Raw genomic sequence first — 24,719 nt, forward strand, 5'->3', positions numbered from 1 at the left:
GGAGAACAGGCCGATGTAGAAGTAGGTGGGGCTGTGGATGAGGAAGCCCTGTCTGCTGTTCCACACTATGTTCCTCTGGTCTGGGGTCAACTCCTGGTCAGGAAACTGGAGGCATGAACACACACGGTCAAGAACACAACCATAAAAACAGTCTCATAAAAGCAACGTCACACAGAAGCAATGTCTGCTTCTGGAATATGGTCAACTTGCATTCGGGGATCAGAAAACAGGTACATCATGAACTCAACCACAACTAAAACTATTTTCTTATCTCAACCACCAACCAATCATGAACTCAACACAATCGTGTCATGAGCTATTAGGAAACCACAACCACATCCTGAACACAACACAACCATACCAACAGTCACACAAAAGCAACACTGCACACATTCACAACTCCTGAGAAAATGATGAACACACAACAAAACAGAACATGAGGACTGATAAGGACTAACATGAGGCCACAGTGGTAAACGTATGATGAATATTATTGCTGCAATAAAATTAAATAAAGTAACTTGACAACCTCACAATACGCTCTCAACGACAGACACTGACATTACGTAAATGTACAGACATTTTCACCCTGCTGATGTGGATTCTGTCTGTGGAGACTGAGTCTTGTGTTACAATAGAGATAGAGTATTGTGTTACTGTGGAGCCAGAGTCTGGAGTTACAATAGAGACAGAGTCTTGTGTTACAATCGAGACAGAGTCTGGAGTTACAATAGAGACAGAGTCTTGTGTTACTGTGGAGACAGAGTATTGTGTTACTGTGGAGCCAGAGTCTGGAGTTACAATAGAGACAGAGTATTGTGTTACTGTGGAGACAGAGTATTGTGTTACTGTGGAGCCAGAGTCTGGAGTTACAATAGAGACAGCGTATTGTGTTACTGTGGAGACAGAGTCTGGAGTTACAATAGAGACAGAGTCTTGTGTTACTGTGGAGACAGAGTCTTGTGTTACTGTGGAGACAGAGTCTGGAGTTACAACAGAGACAGAGTCTGGAGTTACAATAGAGACAGAGTATTGTGTTACTGTGGAGCCAGAGTCTGGAGTTACAATAGAGACAGAGTATTGTGTTACTGTGGAGACAGAGTCTGGAGTTACAATAGAGACAGAGTCTTGTGTTACTGTGGAGACAGAGTCTTGTGTTACTGTGGAGACAGAGTCTGGAGTCACAATAGAGACAGAGTCTTGTGTTACTGTGGAGACAGAGTCTTGTGTTACTGTGGAGACAGAGTCTGGAGTCACAATAGAGACAGAGTCTTGTGTTACTGTGGAGACAGAGTATTGTGTTACTGTGGAGACAGAGTCTGGAGTTACAATAGAGACAGTGTCTTGTGTTACTGTGGAGACAGAGTCTGGAGTTACAATAGAGACAGAGTCTTGTGTTACTGTGGAGACAGAGTCTTGTGTTACTGTGGAGACAGAGTCTTGTGTTACTGTGGAGACAGTCTGGAGTTACAACAGAGACAGAGTCTTGTGTTACTGTGGAGACAGAGTATTGTGTTACTGTGGAGACAGAGTCTGGAGTTACAATAGAGACAGAGTCTTGTGTTACTGTGGAGACAGTCTGGAGTTACAATAGAGACAGTGTCTTGTGTTACTGTGGAGACAGAGTCTGGAGTTACAATAGAGACAGAGGCTTGTGTTACTGTGGAGACAGAGTCTTGTGTTACTGTGGAGACAGAGTCTGGAGTTACAATAGAGACAGAGTATTGTGTTACTGTGGAGACAGAGTCTTGTGTTACTGTGGAGACAGAGTCTGGAGTTACAACAGAGACAGAGTCTTGTGTTACTGTGGAGACAGAGTCTTGTGTTACTGTGGAGACAGAGTCTGGAGTTATAATAGAGACAGAATCTTGTGTTACTGTGGAGACAGAGTCTTGTGTTACTGTGGAGACAGAGTCTGGAGTTACAATAGAGACAGTGTCTTGTGTTACTGTGGAGACAGAGTCTTGTGTTACTATAGAGACAGAGTCTGGAGTTACAATAGAGGCAGAATCTTGATTGTCCCCCCACCCCCAGTGTTAACTAGCTGATAGCCCCCACACCCCCAGTGTTAACTAGCTGATAGCCCCCACACCCCCAGTGTTAACTAGCTGATAGTCCCCCCACCCCAAGTGTTAACTAGCTGATAGTCCCCCACCCCCAGGGTTAACTAGCTGATAGTCCCCCCACCCAAGTGTTAACTAGCTGATAGCCCCCCGACCCCCAGTGTTAACTAGCTGATAGTCCTCCCACCCCAAGTGTTAACTAGCTGATAGTCCCCCCACCCCAAGTGTTAACTAGCTGATAGCCCCCCGACCCCCAGTGTTAACTAGCTGATAGTCCCCCCACCCCAAGTGTTAACTAGCTGATAGTCCCCCACCCCCCAGTGTTAACTAGCTGATCGTCCCCCCACCCCCAGTGTTAACTAGCTGATAGCCGCCCAGTGTTAACTAGCTGATAGGCCCCCAGTGTTAACTAGCTGATAGGCCCCCAGTGTTAACTAGCTGATAGCCCCCCCACCCCCAGTGTTAACTATCTGATATCCCCCCACCCCCAGCGTTAACAGAGTCTTGTGTTAACTAGCTGATAGCCCCCAGTGTTAACTAGCTGATACCCCCACCCCACCCCCAGTGTTAACTAGCTGATAGCCCCCCCACCACCAGTATTAACTAGCTGATAGCCCCCCAGTGTTAACTAGCTGATAGCCATCCAATGTTAACTAGCTGATAACCCCCCAGTTATAACTAGCTGATATCCCCACCCCACCTCCAGTTTAACTAACTGATAGTCCTCAGTGTTAACTAGCTGATAGCCCCAAGTGTTAACTAACTGATAGCCCCAAGTGTTAACTAACTGATAGCCCCAAGTGTTAACTAACTGATAGCCCCAAGTGTTAACTAGCTGATAGCCCCCCCCACCCACCCCCCGTGTTAACTAGCTGATAGCCCCCCCCAACCGCCAATGTTAACTAGCTGATAGCCCCAAGTGCTTAGTTTTTCGCTGATAGCCACCCCACCCCCAGTGTTAACTAGCTGATAGCCCCCCCAACCGCCAATGTTAACTAGCTGATAGCACCCCAGTGTTAACTAGCTGATAGCACCCCAGTGTTAACTAGCTGATAGCCACCCCACCCCCAGTGTTAACTAGCTGATAGCCACCCCACCCCCAGTGTTAACTAGCTGATAGCCACCCCACCCCCAGTGTTAACTAGCTGATAGCACCCCAGTGTTAACTAGCTGATAGCCCCCCAGTGTTAACTAGCTGATAGCCCCCACCCAACCCCCAGTGTTAACTAGCTGATACCCCCCACCCCACCCCTAGTGTTAACTAGCTGATAGCCCCCACCCAACCCCCAGTGTTAACTAGCTGATAGCCCCCCAGTGTTAACTAGCTGATAGCACCCCAGTGTTAACTAGCTGATAGCCACCCCACCCCCAGTGTTAACTAGCTGATAGCCCCCCAGTGTTAACTAGCTGATAGCCCCCCAGTGTTAACTAGCTGATAGCCCCCCAGTGTTAACTAGCTGATAGCACCCCAGTGTTAACTAGCTGATAGCCCCCCAGTGTTAACTAGCTGATAGCACCCCAGTGTTAACTAACTGATAGCCCCCAGTGTTAACTAGCTGATAGCACCCCAGTGTTAACTAACTGATAGCCCCCAGATGCTGACTCACTGATAGCATCCCAGTGTTAACTAGCTGATAGCCCCCCAGTGTTAACTAGCTGATAGCCCCCACCCAACCCCCAGTGTTAACTAGCTGATAGCACCCCAGTGTTAACTAGCTGATAGCCCCCCAGTGTTAACTAGCTGATAGCCCCCCAGTGTTAACTAGCTGATAGCCCCCCAGTGTTAACTAGCTGATAGCCCCCACCCAACCCCCAGTGTTAACTAGCTGATAGCACCCCAGTGTTAACTAGCTGATAGCCCCCCAGTGTTAACTAGCTGATAGCCCCCCAGTGTTAACTAGCTGATAGCCCCCAGTGTTAACTGGGGTGGAGAGGGGTGGAGGGGGGTTGAGGGGGGTGGAGAGGGGTTGAGGGGGGTGGAGGAGAGGGGTTGAGGGGGTGGAGGGTGGTGGAGAGGGGTGGAGGGGGGTTGAGGGGCTGAAGGGGGTGGAGACAGGTTGAGGGGGTTGGGGGGTGGAGAGGGGTTGAGGTGGGTTGAGGTGGGTTGAGGGGGGTGGAGAGGGGTTGAGGTGGGTTGAGGGGGGTGGAGAGGGGTGGAGAGGGTTTGAGGTGGGTTGAGGTGGGTTGAGGTGGGTGGAGAGGGGTTGAGGTGGGTTGAGGTGGGTGGAGAGGGGTTGAGGTGGGTTGGAGGGTGAGAGAAATGTCAGGATGTGGGAAACGTGACTCCAATCCATCTGCTCACATCCTGTTACTACAGGATATCGACACTCAGACTGGACTGAATTGGACCCTTAGGTCATGCTACACCTCTTCTCCTCTCCCCTCGCCCGACCGGGTCACTTTCACGGCTGCAGCGAGAGAGAGTGGCCCCCTGGGTATTGTTCCCTGCTGAAAGGTGGGCCGGACAGATTAAAGATCCAGGCAGAGTGCAAAATCCTTCCAGGAAAAAAACCCACTCCAGTGTGTGTGACAGAGTGTGTGAGTGTGGACTCCACGTTCGAAATGCTGGGCCAGATCGGGACGGATGGAGGGAGGGGCGAGGAAACACAGAGTATTTTTAGAATAATTACCTTTGTGGCTCAGGGCCGGGCGTTTGTGTGGAGATGGGAGCAGGACGTAAACATAGAGAGCAAACAGAAGTGAAGTGTGTGTGTGTTCTGCCTCAGTGTGTGTGTGTTCTGCAGCGCTTCGTTTCGGATTCCAAGGCACATCCTGAAGGGAGAGCCAGGGACAGAGGAAAGTGAGAGATTACTGAGTGGTTTGTTTTGTTTTGTTGCTGTTTTTCCATTTCCTGAAACTCTCCTCAGAAAGACAACTCATTCACCTGATAAACTGCCAGCAGCCCACTCCCCCCACCTGAATGTTGTTGAATTGTATTGATCAAACTGTTCAATCTCTTCCACAGAAGAGGCTATCTACGTACAATAATACTCTCAAAAGATTTGCCTGAGGGGCATGCCTTGCCTTGCTAGCGCCAGTCAGTCCTGCCCATTACTGCTGGCACCTCAGCCTCTGGCCAGGATGCCAGCTGGTTAAGGAATCAGGAGGAGGTTGGCAGCCAGACCGCCTTAGGAGAGGGAGGGGTGTGTCGGGGTTGGGGGAAGGGTTGGCGGAGACAGGGGGCACTCCGCTCCCCATGTGTGCTCTTCCGGGGGTAACAACAGTGCCAACAGGACGACAGAGGAAACCGCAGGCGCCGCTCACTCAGAACACAGCGGTAAAAAAGGGGCATCTCTGACACACTGAGACGTTGCCACAAACACACATACACACGCAGCACGCACAGATGCACGCACGCACACACTAACATACAAATTGCACTTCATTGCACTTATCTACACTCTCACACTCATTCACCACTCAGGCACCAACACATCCTCACACTTTCACACACATCCGCAGACTGACACAAACAAACGGACACGCACACTCCAAGGCAGAACAGATAGATAAGAACAATGATCTGTCCTAGGAGAAACAAGCGCACTGTGACTTGTGTACAGATGGGAGTGTTGATGGAGAAACAGAGAGAAGTGTATTGTTCTAAGAGGCAGTCAGGAGTGCTAGTAGTGGAAATAGCTAGGTACCTGACAAACACTATATTATTGCCTTTCCTTGTTTGACAAGACACTGACAAGCTGTCTGAAGCAGAATCAGGCAGCCACTAAGTGGATGTGAGAGTTATTGACATTGTGAAGTTGAGGTGGAGAATGTGACTGGATTTTGGCAGCCACAGTGCCTTGGTGGCTTTGTGGCAGACCACCCTCTGGGAGCCTGGTGCAACTGCATTTTAAGAATGATGGAGACCACTGTGTTCTTGGGGACCTTCAATGCTGCAGACATTTTTTGGTACCCTTCCCTAAATCTGTGCCTCGACACAATCCTGTCTCGGAGCTCTACGGACAATTCCTCCAACCACATGACTTGGTATTTGCTCTAACATGCTCTGCATGCCTGTTGGGACCTTATATAGACAGGTGCCTTTCCAAATCATGTCCAATAGATTGATTGCCCACAGGTGGACTCCAATCAAGTTGTAGAAACATCTCAAGGATGATCAATGGAAACAGGATGCACCTCAGCTCAATTTCAAGTCTCATAGCAAAGGGTCTGAATACCCTGTTCTATAACATTTCTAAAAACCTGTTTCTGCTTTGTCATTATGGGGTATTGGTTGTATATTGATGAGGAAAAACATTGATTTAAATAATTTTAGAATAAGGCTGTAATGTAACAAAATGTGGACAAAGTCAAGGGGTCTGAATACCTTCTGAATGCACTGTAGAGGGGCGCTGTTTTTCTTGCTCTGATGCTTTCTCCGGTAATATAGTTTCAGCAGAGAGGAAGAGGCTAAGCGAGATGGCTCACTCTTGCCAAATTCTGTCCAGTATAAGCCCAATGCGTTTCTATGGGAATAATATGCAGACCTAAGCTTCTCGCCTGCCTTCCCGCCTTTGGGACAAAGACTCCCATTGTTAGGGCAGAGACATGAGCATCTCGTCATTACATACAGATCTCTGGTTTCAGTCTCTTGCGAATTGGAATGGAAAGTTGGCGGGTGCACAGTGCACTGTTACAATGCTGCATTGCCCTAAAGGAAATGGATGTTTTGCCAAAATTATATAATTACTCTTGTCTAAATAAAATAATTCAAAATACTTCACCAGGGAGCATGACTTAGGCAGTAGAATGGCCTTACTGAAGAGCTCCGTGACTTTCAACGTGGCACCGTCATAGCATGCCACCTTTCCAACAAGTCAGTTCGTCAAATTTCTGCCCTGCTGGAGCTGCCCCGGTCAACTGTAAGTGCCGTTATTGTGAAGTGGAAACGTCTAGGAGCAACAACGTATCAGCCGCGAAGTGGTAGGCCACACAAGCACACAGAATGGGATCGCCGAGTACTGAAGAAAAATCACTCACTACTGCGTTCTAATCTGCCTCTGGAAGTAACGTCAACAGAAAAACTGCTAGTCGGGAGCTTTATGAAATGGGTTTCCATGGCCGAGCAGCTGCACACAAGCTTAAGATCACCATGAGCAATGCCAAGCGTCGGCTGGAGTGGTGTAAAGCTTGCCACCATTGGATTCTGGAGCAGTGGAAACGCGTTCTCTGGAGTGATGAATCGGACAGACACATCTGGGTTTGGCGGATGCCAGGAGAACGCTACCTGCTTTAATGCATAGTGCCAACTGTAAAGTTTGGTGGAGGAGGAATAATGGTCTGGCGCTGTTTTTCATGGTTCGGGCTAAGCCCCTTAGTTCTAGTGAAGAGAAATCTTAACGCTACAGCATACAATGACATTCTAGATGATTCTGTGCTTCCAACGTTGTGACAACAGTTTGGGCCCTTTCCTGTTTCAGCATGACAATGCCCCCGTGTACAAAGCGAGGTCTATACAGAAATGGTTTGTTGCGATCGGTGTGGAAGAACTTGACTGGCCTGCACAGATCCCTGACCTCAACCCCATCGAACACCTTTGGGATGAATTGGAACGCCGACTGCGAGCCAGGCCTAATCGCCCAACATCAGTGCCCAACCTCACTGTTGCTCTTGTGGCTGAATGGAAGCAAGTTCCAACATCAAGTGGAAAGCCTTCCCAGAAGAGTGGAGGCTGTTATAGCAGCAATGCTTATGGTTTTGGAATGAGACGTTAGAAAGCAGGTGTCCACATACTTTTGGTCATATAGTGTATGTGTTAGGATAATGTGTCTTGAGTATCATTTAAAATGTAGAGACAAGAAGAAGAAGAGGAGGAAGGTGTGGCGAAGATATGATGCGTCTCTCTCCAGAACACATGTATATGTAGGAATGTGCCCATTTGGCAAAGTGTTATTTCTGATTGTCTTAAATCACAATGTACACCACTCATTTTTTCTTTCGCCTCAAAAAAACAGACTTCGTTGGCTTGTGTAACATCCATTGCGAATGATAGTTCCTAAGTATTAGAAAAATCTTTCCAACACTCCCGGCCTCGATAATCACCACGCCACGGTGTGAAAGAGCAAAATATCATGATCTGATGATCCCATATAGCCAGTGGAAATGTTATTTAAAAAAACAGCGGTCTGTCTAGAGCTCACTGGCGTGGGAAACTCTGAGGGCCCGGAATAGGCTAGTTGATACAATGTCACTTCACTAGCAATAGCTCAAGTCAAGACAGATAGAAAGGGAGGCAGACAGGTGAGAAGAGAGATGATTGTGATTGAAAGAACCAGAATTTTCATCAGGTTATTTTCTACTGTTTTTATTTGTCAGCTTTACTTAGTTGAGATGGAAGTTTCAGGCCTACTGCTACATTGGCCTATAGGCTGTCTCATTGGCCTATTTTATTTTATTTTATTTTTTATTTTTTTTACCGTTATTTTACCAGGTAAGTTGACTGAGAACACGTTCTCATTTGCAGCAACGACCTGGGGAATAGTTACAGGGGAGAGGAGGGGGATGAATGAGCCAATTATAAACTGGGGATTATTAGGTGACTATAGGCTGTCTCGGAGTTCTATGAGCTCATTTCTTTAGCCGCCAATGGATCACAGTGTATCAATGTGTTCATATGGCAGAGGCTGCTGCTCTCACCTCAGTTGAATTTGAGCATTTTATCATTTTATTTCAGATTTTTATGATTAACCACGTGACAATGATTGAGAAAATAAAATGTTATTATTGAAATTAAACTGTTCCACAAAAATGTGCATATAAAAGATAGATCGGTAGAAATGGTAGGATAAATTGTAAGCTTCCCCAAACTTGAAACTCACCAGCTGCCTATGGTCTTTACTATTACACCTATTAAAACGAATTGTGAATGTGCAAGCGGGTCTGCTGCCATGTCTGCTGCCGGGCCTGGTGTGTGTGTGTGTGTGTGTGTGTGTGTGTGTGTGTGTGTGTGTGTGTGTGTGTGTGTGTGTGTGTGTGTGTGTGTGTGTGTGTGTGTGTGTGTGTGTGTGTGTGTGTGTGTGTATCCGTCCGTGTCTGTGCGTGCGTGTGTCTGCCTGGTACATTCACAGACACAGTACAATGTAACTCAGACTTAAAGATCAGAGTAATAAAAGCCCACTTCAATAGAGACCTGTTCTGTGTTCTCAGGCACTTCAATAGAGACCTGTTCTGTGTTCTCAGTCACTTCAATAGAGGCCTGTTCTGTGTTTTTAGTCACTTCAATAGAGACCTGTTCTGTGTTCTCAGTCACTTCAATAGAGACCTGTTCTGTGTTCTCAGGCACTTCAATAGAGACTTGTTCTGTGTTCTCAGGCACTTCAATAGAGACCTGTTCTGTGTTCTCAGGCACTTCAATAGAGACTTGTTCTGTGTTCTCAGGCACTTCAATAGAGACCTGTTCTGTGTTCTCAGGCACTTCAATAGAGACCTGTTCTGTGTTCTCAGGCACTTCAATAGAGACCTGTTCTGTGTTCTCAGGCACTTAATAGAGACCTGTTCTGTGTTCTCAGGCACTTCAATAGAGACCTGTTCTGTGTTCTCAGGCACTTCAATAGAGACCTGTTCTGTGTTCTCAGGCACTTCAATAGAGACCTGTTCTGTGTTCTCAGGCACTTCAATAGAGACCTGTTCTGTGTTCTCAGTCACTTCAATAGAGACCTGTTCTGTGTTTTCAGTCACTTCAATAGAGACCTGTTCTGTGTTCTCAGGCACTTCAATAGAGACCTGTTCTGTGTTTTCAGTCACTTCAATAGAGACCTGTTCTGTGTTCTCAGGCACTTCAATAGAGACCTGTTCTGTGTTTTCAGTCACTTCAATAGAGACCTGTTCTGTGTTCTCAGGCACTTCAATAGAGACCTGTTCTGTGTTTTCAGAGAATCTGTTCTGTGTGTCAGAGAATCTGATTGGGCACTAGGGGGAAGGAAACCACCTTGACCAATGAGACAGTGGCGTAGGGTTGGTGACCCTACAGGGGAAGACCAGAGGCTGGCTCTCCTTCATATACACAACGTCTGGACTGTTATTCTGCTCCTCCACAAATGGCCGCTGTCTGTCTGAAACCACAACACCGAGGTTAGGGATAGGAACACACGAGCATGGACACACACAGACACACATGTCACAGACACACACAGACATATGTCACAGAAACACACACACACCATCATGTGTGCATACTCATGTACGCATGCACGTACGCATGCAAGCGTACCCTCATAATCACATATTGTATAGATGGCTATTCAGCAGAAAACAATCAACAATAAGCACACAAACACACACACAAACACTCACCCATACTAAATACCATTCAGAAAACAGAGATCTGGAGTCAACAATAAACACACACAGATTGTTTAGAGGTAATCAAAATGCCTGTGTTTCTTCCAGATACATTGTGATTCTTTCCCTGTGCTCTAATATCCCTGTGCCATTGAAAGATGTGGGCGGGTGGGAGCTCACCTCATTGTTTGTCAGCTACTGTACTGTGCTATTCAAGGAAAGCATAATCTCTGAACATTTTAACAAAAGTACCCCAAGGACTAGTGGCCTGGACCGCAGGGCTTCCTCCTGCTGCTTTGATTTCATATAAAGGGACTGGTGAGGGGGTAAGAGGGGCCGGAGGGTCAGCAGAGTGGGGTAAGAGGGGCCGGAGGGTGAGCAGAGTGGGGTAAGAGGGGCCGGAGGGTGAGCAGAGTGGGGCAGGAGGGGCCGGAGGGTCAGCAGAGTGGGGCAGGAGGGGCAGGGAGGGTGAGAGCAGAGTGGGGCAGGAGGGGCCGGAGGGTGAGCAGAGTGGGGCAGGAGGGGCAGGAGGGTGAGAGCAGAGTGGGGCAGGAGGGGCCGGAGGGTGAGCAGAGTGGGGCAGGAGGGGCCGGAGGGTGAGCAGAGTGGGGCAGGAGGGGCCGGAGGGTGAGCAGAGTGGGGCAGGAGGGGCCGGAGGGTGAGCAGAGTGGGGCAGGAGGGGCCGGAGGGTGAGCAGAGTGGGGCAGGAGGGGCAGGAGGGTGAGAGCAGAGTGGGGCAGGAGGGGCCGGAGGGTGAGCAGAGTGGGGCAGGAGGGGCCGGAGGGTGAGCAGAGTGGGGTAAGAGGGGCCGGAGGGTGAGCAGAGTGGGGCAGGAGGGGCCGGAGGGTGAGCAGAGTGGGGCAGGAGGGGCCGGAGGGTGAGCAGAGTGGGGCAGGAGGGGCCGGAGGGTGAGCAGAGTGGGGCAGGAGGGGGCCGGAGGGTGAGCAGAGTGGGGCAGGAGGGGCAGGAGGGTGAGAGCAGAGTGGGGCAGGAGGGGCCGGAGGGTGAGCAGAGTGGGGCAGGAGGGGCAGGAGGGTGAGAGCAGAGTGGGGCAGGAGGGTGAGAGCAGAATGGGGCAGGAGGGGCAGGAGGGTGAGAGCAGAGTGGGGCAGGAGGGGCAGGAGGGGGCAGGAGGGGGCAGGAGGGTGAGAGAAGAGTGGGGCAGGAGGTTGGAGAGCAGAATGGGGCAGGAGGGTAGAGAGTGGGGCAGGAGCAGAGAGGGCGATGGTGTTGGACGCCTAATGGGAGTGGTGGCTGGAGCGATTGATGGGCCCCAGGGGTCCTGTTGGCACCAGTAGCCCTACCCTGTGACCTGGGCTCCTCTCACTCCTTTGGCCCCTGGCCCAGCTCCATGCTCAGCCAGCTGCCCCAGTGGCACAACTCAGGACAGGGAAGGGCAGAGAGGGGCAGACAGGGCTCTCACTGTGCCTCCTTTGCCCCTGGATGGTCCTGAATCCTGCCTGGCCTTCATCCTCTTTCACTTCCCTTACCCTCCCACCTCTCATCCCGCCCACCTTATACAGACTGCCCCCCCCCCCCCCCCCACCTCCCCTGCCATAGACCTCCCAGCCTCCCTTCCACCTCTACCAGCCCCCTGCGGCTCTTCTCCCGTCCCCCAGCACAGGATGCTGTGAGCAGGGCTGAAGGGAACAGATAAGCCTGGTGCCCTGGGAAACTCTGCCCAAACCTAATCCTTTCAGCAGCTGGGCTATTCCTGGCCCCTAGGTAGCACGTAAATGAAAGTAAAAAGGTTTTATATATAGACCTGGTAGAGGGAGAGGGAGGCTGAGAAAAGAGACTGGCTAGGGGGGAGAGGACTATTGTTGCAGAGTCATTACGAAGGATGTGTTGTTGGGTCAAACAGTGTTTAGATATAATTGTCTCTCTGACATTGGTCTGTATTTAGCACCCACTACATCCTGTTTAACCTGAACCTATAAACAACGAGACAGCGCGAGAAAGAGACTGACTGACCACTCCATTACAGAGAGGGGGGGGGGGAGAGACTGACTGACCACTCCATTACAGAGAGAGGGGGGGGGGGGGGGGGAGACTGACTGACCACTCCATTACAGAGAGAGGGGGGGGGGGGACTAGCTGACCACTCCATTACAGAGAGAGGGGGGGGGGGGGGGGAGAGACTGACTGACCACTCCATTACAGAGAGAGGGGGGAGACTGACTGACCACTCCATTACAGAGAGAGGGGGGGGGGGGGGGGGAGAGACTGACTGACCACTCCATTACAGAGAGAGGGGGGGAGAGACTGACTGACCACTCCATTACAGAGAGAGGGGGGGGGAGAGACTGACTGACCACTCCATTACAGAGAGGGGGGGGGGGACTGACTGACCACTCCATTACAGAGAGAGAGGGGGGGGAGACTGACTGACCACTCCATTAGAGAAAGAGGGGGGGGACTGACTGACCACTCCATTAGAGAAAGAGGGGGGGAGAGACTGACTGACCACTCCATTAGAGAGGGGGGAGACTGACTGACCACTCCATTGAGAGAGAGGAGGGGGGGACTGACTGACCACTCCATTCAGAGAGGAGGGGGGAGACTGACTGACCACTCCATTAGAGAGAGAGGAGGGGGGAGACTGACTGACCACTCCATTAGAGAAAGAGGGGGGAGACTGACTGACGACTCCATTAGAGAGAGAGGAGGGGGGAGACTGTCTGACCATTCCATTAGAGAAAGAGGGGGGGAGACTGACTGACCACTCCATTAGAGAGAGAGGAGGGAGAGACTGACTGACCACTCAATTAGAGAGAGAGGAGGGGGAGACTGACTGACCACTCCATTAGAGAAAGAGGGGGGGAGACTGACTGACCACTCCATTAGAGAGAGAGGAGGGAGAGACTGACTGACCACTCCATTAGAGAGAGAGGAGGGGGGAGACTGACTACCCACTCCATTAGAGAGAGAGGAGGGGGGAGACTGACTGACCACTCCATTAGAGAGAGAGGAGGGGGGAGACTGACTGACCACTCAATTAGAGAGAGGGGGGGGGAGACTGACTGACCACTCCATTAGAGAGAGGAGGGGGGAGACTGACTGACCACTCCATTAGAGAGAGAGGAGGGGGGAGACTGACTGACCACTCCATTAGAGAGAGAGGAGGGGGGAGACTGACTGACCACTCCATTAGAGAAAGAGGAGGGGGGAGACTGACTGACCACTCCATTAGAGAAAGGGGGGGGGACTGACTGACCACTCCATTAGAGAGAGGAGGGGGGAGACTGACTGACCACTCCATAAGAGAGAGAGGAGGGGGGAGACTGACTGACCACTCCATTAGAGAAAGAGGGGGGAGACTGACTGACCACTCCATTAGAGAGGAGGGGGGAGACTGACTGACCACTCCATTAGAGAGAGAGGAGGGGGGAGACTGACTGACCACTCCATTAGAGAGAAAGAGGGGGGGGACAGACTGACCACTCCATTAGAGAGAGAGGAGGGGGGAGACTGACTGACCACTCCATTAGAGAGAGAGGAGGGGGGAGACTGACTGACCACTCCATTAGAGAAAGAGGGGGGAAAGTGACTGACCACTCCATTAGAGAGAGAGGAGGGGGGAGACTGACTGACCACTCCATTAGAGAGAGGGGGGGAGACTGACTGACCACTCCATTAGAGAAAGAGGGGGGGGGGGGACTGACTGACCACTCAGTTAGAAAGAGGGGGGGGACTGACTGACTGACCACTCCATTAGAGAAAGAGGGGGGGGACTGACTGACCACTCCATTAGAGAGAGGAGGGAGGACTCCACTGACCACTCCATTAGAGAGAGGAGGGGGGAGACTGACTGACCACTCCATTAGAAGAGGGGGGGGGGACTGACTGACCACTCCATTAGAGAGAGAGGAGGGGGGAGAGTCACTGACCACTCCATTAGAGAGAGAGGGGGGAGGGAGGGGGGAGACCGACTGACCACTCCATTAGAGAAAGAGGGGGGGGGGGACTGACTGACCACTCCATTAGAGAGAGAGGGGGGAGTAAAAAACACTTCAATGAGCGACTCCTGGAGTGAGTTGGTAGTTGTTAGATGCAACCTGACGCGTCTTACCTGTGACATAGACATAGACAGCTCTCTGCCTAGAGCTTCCGATGGCTGTACCGACACCGGAACGATCCTGTGTGCTGGGCCTGGGCCGAGCTAAGCGTCAGTTGGCTGCAGTAATGCTGGCTCTGCCTACCACAGCGAGAATCTTCCAATCGCACTCTCTCCTGATCTCTGGCCACACCTCCAGGGAATGCCCACGACAGCTCCCACCGACCCCTGATTGGTCAAAAGTAAAATGGCATAAAACATTCCATCTCTCTCATCGCACCTCAACTTCTGAAAAGCTGACCATAAAATGGTCCATATAAAACAGGGGTGTTAAAGATACAGTCCGTGGGCTTGATCCGGCCCGTGAGCCCATTCAAACCGGCCTGCGAGGTGATTTAAGTAAATAAAATAAAAATAAAATTTAAATCTAATTGTTTTATCTCAATCGACATTGAAATGACTGAAACGACATTGAAACTGTGTCAATGATAAAGGAGCTTAATTTACACTCTGTCCAGCTCACTAACAGTCATCTCAACGAATGCTAGACAGTCAGGGAGCACAATCTTTTGCAAAGAAATATAACCAATTTTGAGTGCGGTTCCTCGGTGAAGACAGAATGCGGCCCATGGGGCAAAATTAGATTGACGCCCCTGATATAAAAACTAATCTGGACAGAATCAGTGGCACCTTAATTGGGGAGGATGGACTCGTGGTAATAACTGGAGCGGAATCTGTGGAATGGTATCAAATACATGGAAACAATGTGTTTGATGCCACTCCATTCTCTCCGTTACGGACATTATTATGAGCCGTCCTCCTGCTGAGCCATCCTCAGCAACCTCCTGTGCTACCCCCTCCCCCATCACATCTGACCTGTAACCTTTGACTCCAGAGAGACTCACCTGCAGTGGATTGTCAGAGTCTGGTTGGCCTCCAGGACCAGCTGTCGACTCTTCACATCCAGAATAGGAACACTGAACTTCCCCTTAGGCACACTCTCCACCTTACCTACAGGGAGAGAGAAGAGAGATGTCTTATAGGCTGCAGGCCAGGCTGGCCCCCATACAGGGAGAGAGAAAGAGAGATGTCTTATAGGCTGCAGGCCAGGCTGGCCCCCATACAGGGAGAGAGAAGAGAGATGTCTTATAGGCTGCAGGCCAGGCTGGCCCCCATACAGGGAGAGAGAAGAGAGATGTCTTATAGGCTGCAGGCCAGGCTCGGCCCCCATACAGGGAGAGAGAAGAGAGATGTCTTATAGGCTGCAGGCCAGGCTGGCCCCCATACAGGGAGAGAGAAGAGAGATGTCTTATAGGCTGCAGGCCAGGCTGGCCCCCATACAGGGGGAGAGAACAGAAGAAAGAACTTAGGCTGAAGCCTAGCTCTCCCTTACAAGGCTGGTCCCCATATGCAGTGGTGGAAAAAGTACCCAATTGTCATACATAAGTAAAAGATTCCTTAATAGAAAATGACTCAAGTAAAAGTGAAAGTCAACCAGAAAAATACTACTTGAGTAACAGTCTAAAAGTATTTGGTTTTAAATATACTTACGTATCAAAAGTCAATGTAATTGCAAAAATATACTTAAGTATCAAAAGTAAAAGTATAAATCACTTCACATTCCTTTTAATAAGCAAATACAGATGGCAGAATTCCCTTTTGTATTTTTTTTATTTACGGAGAGCCAGGGTCACACTCCAACACGCAGACATAATTTACAAATGAAGCATTTGTGTTTAGTGAGCCCTCCCAGATCAGAGGCAGTAGGGATGACCAGGGATGTTCTCCCGATAAGTGTGTGAATTAGACCATTTTCCTGTCCTGTTAAGTATTCAAAATGTAACGAGTACTTTTGGGTGTCAGGGAAAATGTATGGGGTAAAAAAGTAGATTATTTTCTTTAGGAATGTAGTGAATTAAAAGTAAAAGTAGTCAAAAATATAAATAGTAAAGTAAAGTACAGATACCCCCCCAAAATACTTAAGTAGTACTTAAAAGTATTTTTACTTAAGTACTTTACACCACTGCCCATATGTTGCTCAACAACCAGTAACTGATGTTATTGTGGGAGGAGATGACAATGACTGATATCTGAATCAACTGTGCACAACGGTCAAAACTCCTGAAAAAACAACTGAGGATGAGATTCTTATAAGAGGAGTGTGCTGCATTCCAACACGACTGACCACCACAGTGCTGATGACAGCACCCAACTGAATACAACATAATGGGCACAACAAAACCACCACCAGTAGCACCATTGACCAACACCCCTGATCACTGTTACATTGCTGCCCACAGCTCTGGTCCAGGGCGTTAGGGAATGAATGTGAACTAAAGCCCTGGACCAGAGCTATGCTGACGTCAAAACCTACTCCAATAAACACTGTAGAACAATGCAGTAATTGACCACAACACCGGGATCAGATCAACTGACAGTGTCATCACAGACACTCCCATGCAGCAATACCACTGACCCTCGTCACCTCCTCGTTCCCATGGCAGTAAGACCACTTGAGGACCACAGTGGAAATGCATGAGCACTAAGCAGTGTCACTGTTGTTTATCAAATAAAATCAACACTCCACTTCATGGTAGCCGAGGTTAATTAATGAGAGATTAAGGGTGCTGTCCATCCACCCTTCCTTCCTCTCAGCCCAAAGGGAAACTTCATTCACACAGACACGTCCTTGAATCAGCCCCAAAAAACTAGTTCACACTGCATCCTATTGGAACAAACACAAACCTAGTTCACACTGCATCCTATTTGGACCAAACACAAATCTAGTTCACATTGCATCCTATTGGAACAAACACAAACCTAGTTCACACTGCATCATATTGGACCAAACACAAATCTAGTTCACACTGCATCCTATTGGACCAAACACAAACCTAGTTCACACTGCATCCTATTGGAACAAACACAAACCTAGTTCACACTGCATCCTATTGGAACAAACACAAACCTAGTTCACATTGCATCCTATTGGAACAAACACAAATCTAGTTCACATTGCATCCTATTGGAACAAACACAAACCTAGTTCACATTGCATCCTACTGGAACAAACACAAACTTAGTTCACATTGCATCCTATTGGAACAAACACAAACCTAGTTCACATTGCATCCTATTGGAACAAACACAAACCTAGTTCACACTGCATCCTATTGGACCAAACACAAATCTAGTTCACACTGCATCCTATTGGACCAAACACAAACCTAGTTCACATTGCATCCTATTGGAACAAACACAAACCTAGTTCACATTGCATCCTATTGGAACAAACACAAACCTAGTTCACATTGCATCCTATTGGAACAAACACAAACCTAGTTCACACTGCATCCTATTGGACCAAACACAAACCTAGTTCACATTGCATCCTATTGGACCAAACACAAATCTAGTTCACACTGCATCCTATTGGACCAAACACAAACCTAGTTCACATTGCATCCTATTGGACCAAACACAAACCTAGTTCACATTGCATCCTATTGGAACAAACACAAACCTAGTTCACACTGCATCCTATTGGACCAAACACAAATCTAGTTCACATTGCATCCTATTGGAACAAACACAAACCTAGTTCACATTGCATCCTATTGGAACAAACACAAACCTAGTTCACACTGCATCCTATTGGAACAAACACAAACCTAGTTCACATTGCATCCTATTGGAACAAACACAAACCTAGTTCACATTGCATCCTACTGGAACAAACACAAACTTAGTTCACATTGCATCCTATTGGAACAAACACAAATCTAGTTCACATTGCATCCTATTGGAACAAACACAAACCTAGTTCACATTGCATCCTATTGGACCAAACACAAACCTAGTTCACATTGCATCCTACTGGAACAAACACAAACCTAGTTCACACTGCATCCTATTGGACCAAACACAAACCTAGTTCACATTGCATCCTATTGGACCAAACACAAACCTAGTTCACATTGCATCCTACTGGAACAAACACAAACTTAGTTCACATTGCATCCTATTGGAACAAACACAAACTTAGTTCACACTGCATCCTATTGGAACAAACACAAATCTAGTTCACACTGCATCCTATTGGACCAAACACAAATCTAGTTCACACTCAGTGGCAGTCAGTGCCATTTCAGATGAGGGAGGACAAAAAATGTTTTATGAGCATGGCCTTATTTCTATTACAGCATGTTGGATAACTGTCATTCATACTCCGTTCACCCAGTTCAATGTAACATCGATCGGTTTAGGCTACTACATGATACTCTAATTTCCCTATACCCATCATGAGGTTGATACAACCTAGCCTATTAATGAAGGTTTACAACGTAGGTGCACGTGGAACAGACAGTGACATTCAATAATGCCTTGCACACTCATGCCTGAATCTAGCTGATCTAGGGTGTAATCATTAGTCCAACAGTTACAAACGAGAGTTTCTATTGTCGAGATTCAGCTGTGACTATCCCAGTTTGGATCTGTTTAAGAAAAGTTTTTCACTAGAATCGGCAAAATGAATACACAACTGGATCACGCGTAAACACAGTTCCCAGTTTCATAGCAGCCACGTTGTGTTCCTTTCTTCTCGCATCTACGTTATGCGCTCTCCTTTCACCTCTTCCCTTCGCTTGTGGACTTCAATGCACAACACATCAGCTGTATGTGACCAGGCGAAAAAAACATTCCAAGTCAAACCTCTACACACAGCCTACATGGTTGTCACCATATTAGCTAAAGTAACATCATAGTCAGCATAGCTAATAGAACTAATATGTTAGTAAACCCGCTAATCATGCAGTAACATTACAGTGTACAGTCAGTAAGCAGTTACATCGTAGGGCCCGGTGGCAATAAATTTGTAAAACCAAAAGCTTACCTTGACTTTGAAGAGTTCCAGTGTTGTGTTGGATAGTCATAGCCCGCTAGCTAACATAACATCCCTCTGTTTGAGCAGGGTGTATCAGTAGGCTAAACTAGCTAGCTGCATTTGCTATCTAAGTAAGTACTGCTTCTCCTTCATTTAGGAAGACATTTATTTGTTCAAAACTGTTCAGCTATTTTCTTTCTCTCTCTTTGAGTCAGCTACTCACTACATTTTATGCACTACAGTGCTAGCTGCAGCTTATGCTTTCAGTACTAGATTAATTATCTGATCCTTTGATTGGGTGGACAACATGTCAGTTCATGCTGCAAGAGCTCTGATACGTTGGAGGACGTCCTCCAGAAGTTGTCATAATTACTGTGTAAGTCTATGGAAGGGGGTGAGAGAACCATGAGCCTCCTAAGTTTTGTATTGAAGTCAATGTACCCAGAGGAGGAAGGAAGCTAGCTGTCCTCTGGCTACACCATTGTGCTACCCTACAGAGTGCTGTTGAGTCTACTATAGACCTTCTTTGCAAAATAGTGTGTTTTAATCAATTATTTGGTGACGTGATTACATTTAGTATAGTTTTATCTAAAAATTACATTTTTTTAAGTTACTGAGGAGGATGTTCTTCCCCTTCCTCCTCTGAGGAGCCTCCACTGTTCACACTGCATCCTATTGGAACAAACACAAATCTAGTTCACACTGATCTAGCGTGGTTTGTAATCAGAACTCGTCATAGTACAGCAAGACTGCGTGTGACATCCTAGGTTCTCCTGCTTTTGGTAAAGCCTTTTTTTAGGTCCTCCACATCATAACCAGCATGTCAAGCATTCTCACTTTACCAAAATGAAACTTCACTTCAGTGTGCCAGTATGGTATCCTCTCTGTACTATCTTCCTGATCATACACATCACTATACTGAATACTGACCTATCATTTTATCCCATCTGTGAACCCCCCCCCCCCCCATTACTAATATTCATGGTTACCAGTGGACGTCCCCTTCAGCAGCTCTAGTTTTACTTACTCTGGTAGTTTCCTCTGTTTCCCCTCTGAGTCACACACACACACACACACACACACACACACACACACACACACACACACACACACACACACACACACACACACACACACACACACACACACACACACACACACACACACACACACACACACAGGGAGAGTCCTGCAGCAGAGTCTATATGTCGGTGTAAATAGTTTAAAGGAGGAAGGGAAGTCAAGTCTCTCTCAGCACAGGGCCCAAGGGGCATTTCAACAGGCTGTAGAGTTGGCCAGAACTTCGCCTTCCCATGTTACTCAATACAGCTGGAGCTTTCATTCAACAAACCCTAGTGCCATTTCATACAAGTGGAGGATCAGTTGGAGTTCAAGGACATGTCTGTTTAGAACCCCATAATGTGGCTGCAGGACAGGTGTAAGTTACAGAGCTGGATGTAGCCTAAGATTACAAAAGGAGAATGTTGTAATAATTTCCCCTCAAGTTTTCCCTCCAGTGTTGTGCATGCTATTCTATTCATGTAAAACACAAAATTATTTTACAAATCATGGCGACATTTGCATTTCATTGGAGGGACATAATAATGTTTGGCCTTCTATATCCTGTTTCCATGGTACAATGCATTCTTTTCAGATCCTTATCAGACACGCACATCATAACACAGTAGTAAGACATAGAGACAGTTTGGCAAATGACACTGGTGTTTTCTCCACTGGTATAAATGTGAAATATTTTTGATTGAATTGCAGTTTTGTGTATGTTTTGCCTAAACCAATACAGGGTCATATTTTTCTGTGTAATAAATGTAGGGCTATTGAATATGAAAAAAGTAAGGATTGTTCCTCAACTTGTTTCATTGGTCTACAGCAAAAGTGCAATGATAGTAAACGACCAAATGAATAAAATGTTCATTGATTTTGCTGACAATGCTTAACAATTAATTAAATGAATTAAGTAATTAATTACTCCAGATGTATTATCTAACCCATTAAAAAAGCTTGCATTAAAACTAATACAACTAATTTTGCAAATAAAAGACTGTATGTAGAGGACAATTGTGACATTATATCAGGTTTGACATGACAAAAACACTCGTTCCATTTAGTGCAAAGCTGTTGACCAATAACCATAGGTCCTGCGCTACCCTAATACTTTACGCACACCAGGAGCCAGTTTCACCCCGGTTTCCTCCCCGTGCGTCTGTTTAAGTCATAAACGCTGATTAGCGCCATTTCCTGCGCTCCTCGAAAGTTTCCTAGTGCTGGTCATGACCCCTCACTCATTTTATATTAGAACTTCCCTTTCACAAACTCATCAGCGTCAGGAAGTAACGCCCTATGTGTGCCGATTCAACCGGGGCCAAAGCGCGCACAGAGAAGCGGATACCAAGCCTGGCCACAGAGGTCCCCGTTATCCAAACAACTATCCCACAGGACAGGGCTTATCTACTAACAACACTTAGCTGTAAAAGAACCGCACTTCATCAACCACCCCTGCCACACGACCACACTGGTTTCTCAATGGGCCGATAAACAAGACAGTAGACGGGAAAGCGTCAAAGAGCCTGGTCCTGTGGCCCCATATGTTCAAAGCGCGGGATGTTGGCTAATCTGTCTGCCAAGTGCCAAGCGTTCGAAGAATGTTCCCCTGACGCCAATACTATCTTTTTACCGTGGCAGCACGCACGTTCCTCCTGATTATGTGGGAATCCATTTTACATGGCCTTGCACAATAGGACTACTACTAAAAGATGGCAAGGTGGCAATGTACGCGCATCAACATCCTCGTGCGTCAAGCATTCAGGCAATAATTACGCATGATGCCTAATGTGTCCTGAACAAATTGACGAATAACTATTCATAATTGTACTTTTAAAAAACACATTCAATCATATAATTAAGGAATACTTTATGTGATTTGTCCATAAGCGACAGAATGGGTGAGGGTGCGCTCTACAGGCATCCATGAAGGGGCTAGTTGCATCAATCAGTGAACTCTCTACTCACCCTTTGCGAGCGCACTGCCAGCCAATCCACATAGAACCACGAAGATATAGCCAATCATGTTGTCCGTCTTCCCCGTCGCACTGAAGAAGGGGTATGTGAGAAGAAAAGTGTAACAGAGAGTTTAGTCCTTGTTCGCCAGAGAATCGAATTCTGACGAGTAGGACAGGTTTCCTGAGGAGGAGAGCAGAGCAGAGCCGTGGGAGAACACGCTACAGGACACCACACATCAACTCCAGTAAAACGTTTTCCCATTGTGCTCTTGGGGACCGGTTTTATACAGTTCCCATAGCGACCGGATAACTGGCCTTCCAGTGACGTCCATCGACACACCCATGGCGCGTGAAATCAGAGTCCCACGCCCGTACCCATTCTCACAGTCACTCTGGACTAATTAAAACAATGAAGACAATGTACTTATACGGAGACCCTGTTTGACCCACAAACACCAGACCATCACACGATTTACCCCAAAACATTGAGTAAGCAAAAGCATACCCAAGCAATTACGTGCGTAAATCTCAGTGCCTTCGGTGGGTCCTGGAAAGGTGGCAAGTAGACAATGGGGTAATATGCAAACAGTGAGACTTGCTTGAGACAATTACCAGCTTTGATCGGACCAGTAATAGCCTTTATAACAAACATCACCAGAGCCTTCCTATCTCCACCACCTGGGTTCCTTACCTATGACATTGGTGGGTGTATGCAGTGGTGGAGAAAGTACCCAAATGTTATACTTGCGTAAAAGTAAAGACACCTTAACAGAAAATGACTGAAGTAATAGTGAAAGTCACCCAGTAAAATACTACTTGAGTAAAAGTCTAAAAACATTTGGTTTTAAATGTACTGAAGTATCAAAATGTATATGTAAATGCTAAATTATACTTAAGTATCAAAAGTATAAATAATTTCAAATTCCTCTTATTAAGCAAACCAGATGGAACCATTTAATTTTTTATTTATGTATGGATAGCCAGTGGCACACTCCAACACTCAGACATCATTTACAAACGAAACATGTTTTTTTAGTGAGTCCACCAGATCAGAGGCAATAGGGATGACCAGGGACAATCTCTTGACAAGTGTGTGAATTGTACCATTTTCCTTTCCTGCTAAGCATTCAAAATGTACTTTTGAGTGTCAGGGAAAATGTATGAAGTAAGAAGTACATTATTTTCTTTAGGAATGTAGTGAAGTAAAATTAAAAGTTGTCAAAAATATTAATAGTAAAGTACAGAAACCCCCAAAACTGACTTAAGTATTACTTTAAAGTATTTTTACTAAAGTACTTTACACCACTGGGTGTATGCCCATTAGGACTACCTTACCTAGAGTCAGGCACGTACATTTCATTCACTTATTGATGGAAACAGCATGACACTGGGGTGGTGAGTGCTCTAAGCTATGAGTCATATCAGTATTGCATATTAGTATAACTCTGACACTGTGTGGTATGCAAACTGCATTGTAACGATGATTGTAGACCACAGGAGGTTGGTGTCACTTTAATTGGGGAGGACGTGATCTTGGTAATGGCTGGAGCGGAATTAGTGGAATGGTATCAAATACATCAAACATATGGTTTCCATGGTTTCCATGTGTTTGATGCCATTCCATTGACTCCGTTGCAGCCATTATTAAGAGTCGTCATTCCCTCAGCAGCCTCCACTACTGTAAACAAAGGAATGTAGTGACTGCAGTCCATTACAATACAAGTATTAGTGAAGTACAGTACATTCACCCTCCATTTGACCTTTATAAATAGGATATCTATAATGTCTAATTTTAAGGACCCAAAAGTTCTCTCTCTTGATTTAACCGATTGGATTAAATGGATGGAAATATAATGATTGGAAAGGACAAATCATTGGCTTGAATGGGGGACTCCCTTTCTATTTAATCCAGTCCGATAGGCAAAATCCAGATAAATAACTTCTGAAAAACTGGCCCATGTGTATAGACAATATATAGACAATATATAGACAATATATAGACAATATATAGACAATAGTGCCACCTAGAGAGAGACTCATTGAATGACATATGATGATTTGAGCTTCACAACATAGTACATCAGGGGTGTCAAACTTCCACGGAGGGCAGAGTGTCTGCGGGTTTTAGTTTTTTCCTTTCAGTTACGACCAAGACAATCAGATCTGGGGAGTTCCTTACTAATTAGTGACCTTAATTCATCAAGTACAAGGGTGGAGCGAAAACCTGCTGACAAACGACCCTCCATGGAATGAGTTTGACACGTGTACTACAGTAAAATAATTGTGTAAGTATACCATACAAAGACATGTACTATACAGAGACATGTACTATACAAAGACATACTATACAAAGACATGTACTATACAAAGACATGTACTATACAGAGACATGTACTATACAAAGACATGTACTATACAAA

General features: G+C 46.9%; 1 protein-coding gene across 1 annotated transcript; it reads right to left on the reverse strand.

Annotated features, from left to right (window-relative positions):
* Positions 1 to 14,444: 14,444 nt before the first annotated feature.
* LOC139532903 (vascular endothelial growth factor receptor 1-like) lies at positions 14,445 to 22,544 on the reverse strand. Its single transcript, XM_071331065.1, has 3 exons — positions 22,310 to 22,544; positions 15,306 to 15,411; positions 14,445 to 14,628 (listed from the first exon to the last, which is right to left on the reverse strand). Exons 1-3 carry the CDS (start codon positions 22,365 to 22,367, stop codon positions 14,445 to 14,447), a joined length of 348 nt encoding a protein of 115 aa, XP_071187166.1. The 5' UTR covers positions 22,368 to 22,544.
* Between the last annotated feature and the right edge of the window lie 2,175 nt (positions 22,545 to 24,719).

This window comes from Salvelinus alpinus, chromosome 10 (genome assembly GCF_045679555.1).
Source record: "Salvelinus alpinus chromosome 10, SLU_Salpinus.1, whole genome shotgun sequence".
NCBI lineage: Eukaryota > Metazoa > Chordata > Actinopteri > Salmoniformes > Salmonidae > Salvelinus > Salvelinus alpinus.

What these genes read in the sequence shown, in the direction of transcription:
- LOC139532903 (XM_071331065.1), bottom strand. Translation starts at nt 22,367, where the DNA reads ATGATTGGCTATATCTTCGTGGTTCTATGTGGATTGGCTGGCAGTGCG. An exon ending in TGGCAGTGCGCTCGCAAAGG is followed by an intron (nt 15,412 to 22,309) that starts GTGAGTAGAGAG and finishes CTCTCCCTGTAG; the next exon opens with GTAAGGTGGAGAGTGTGCCT. An exon ending in ACTCTGACAATCCACTGCAG is followed by an intron (nt 14,629 to 15,305) that starts GTGAGTCTCTCT and finishes TTGACCAATCAG; the next exon opens with GGGTCGGTGGGAGCTGTCGT.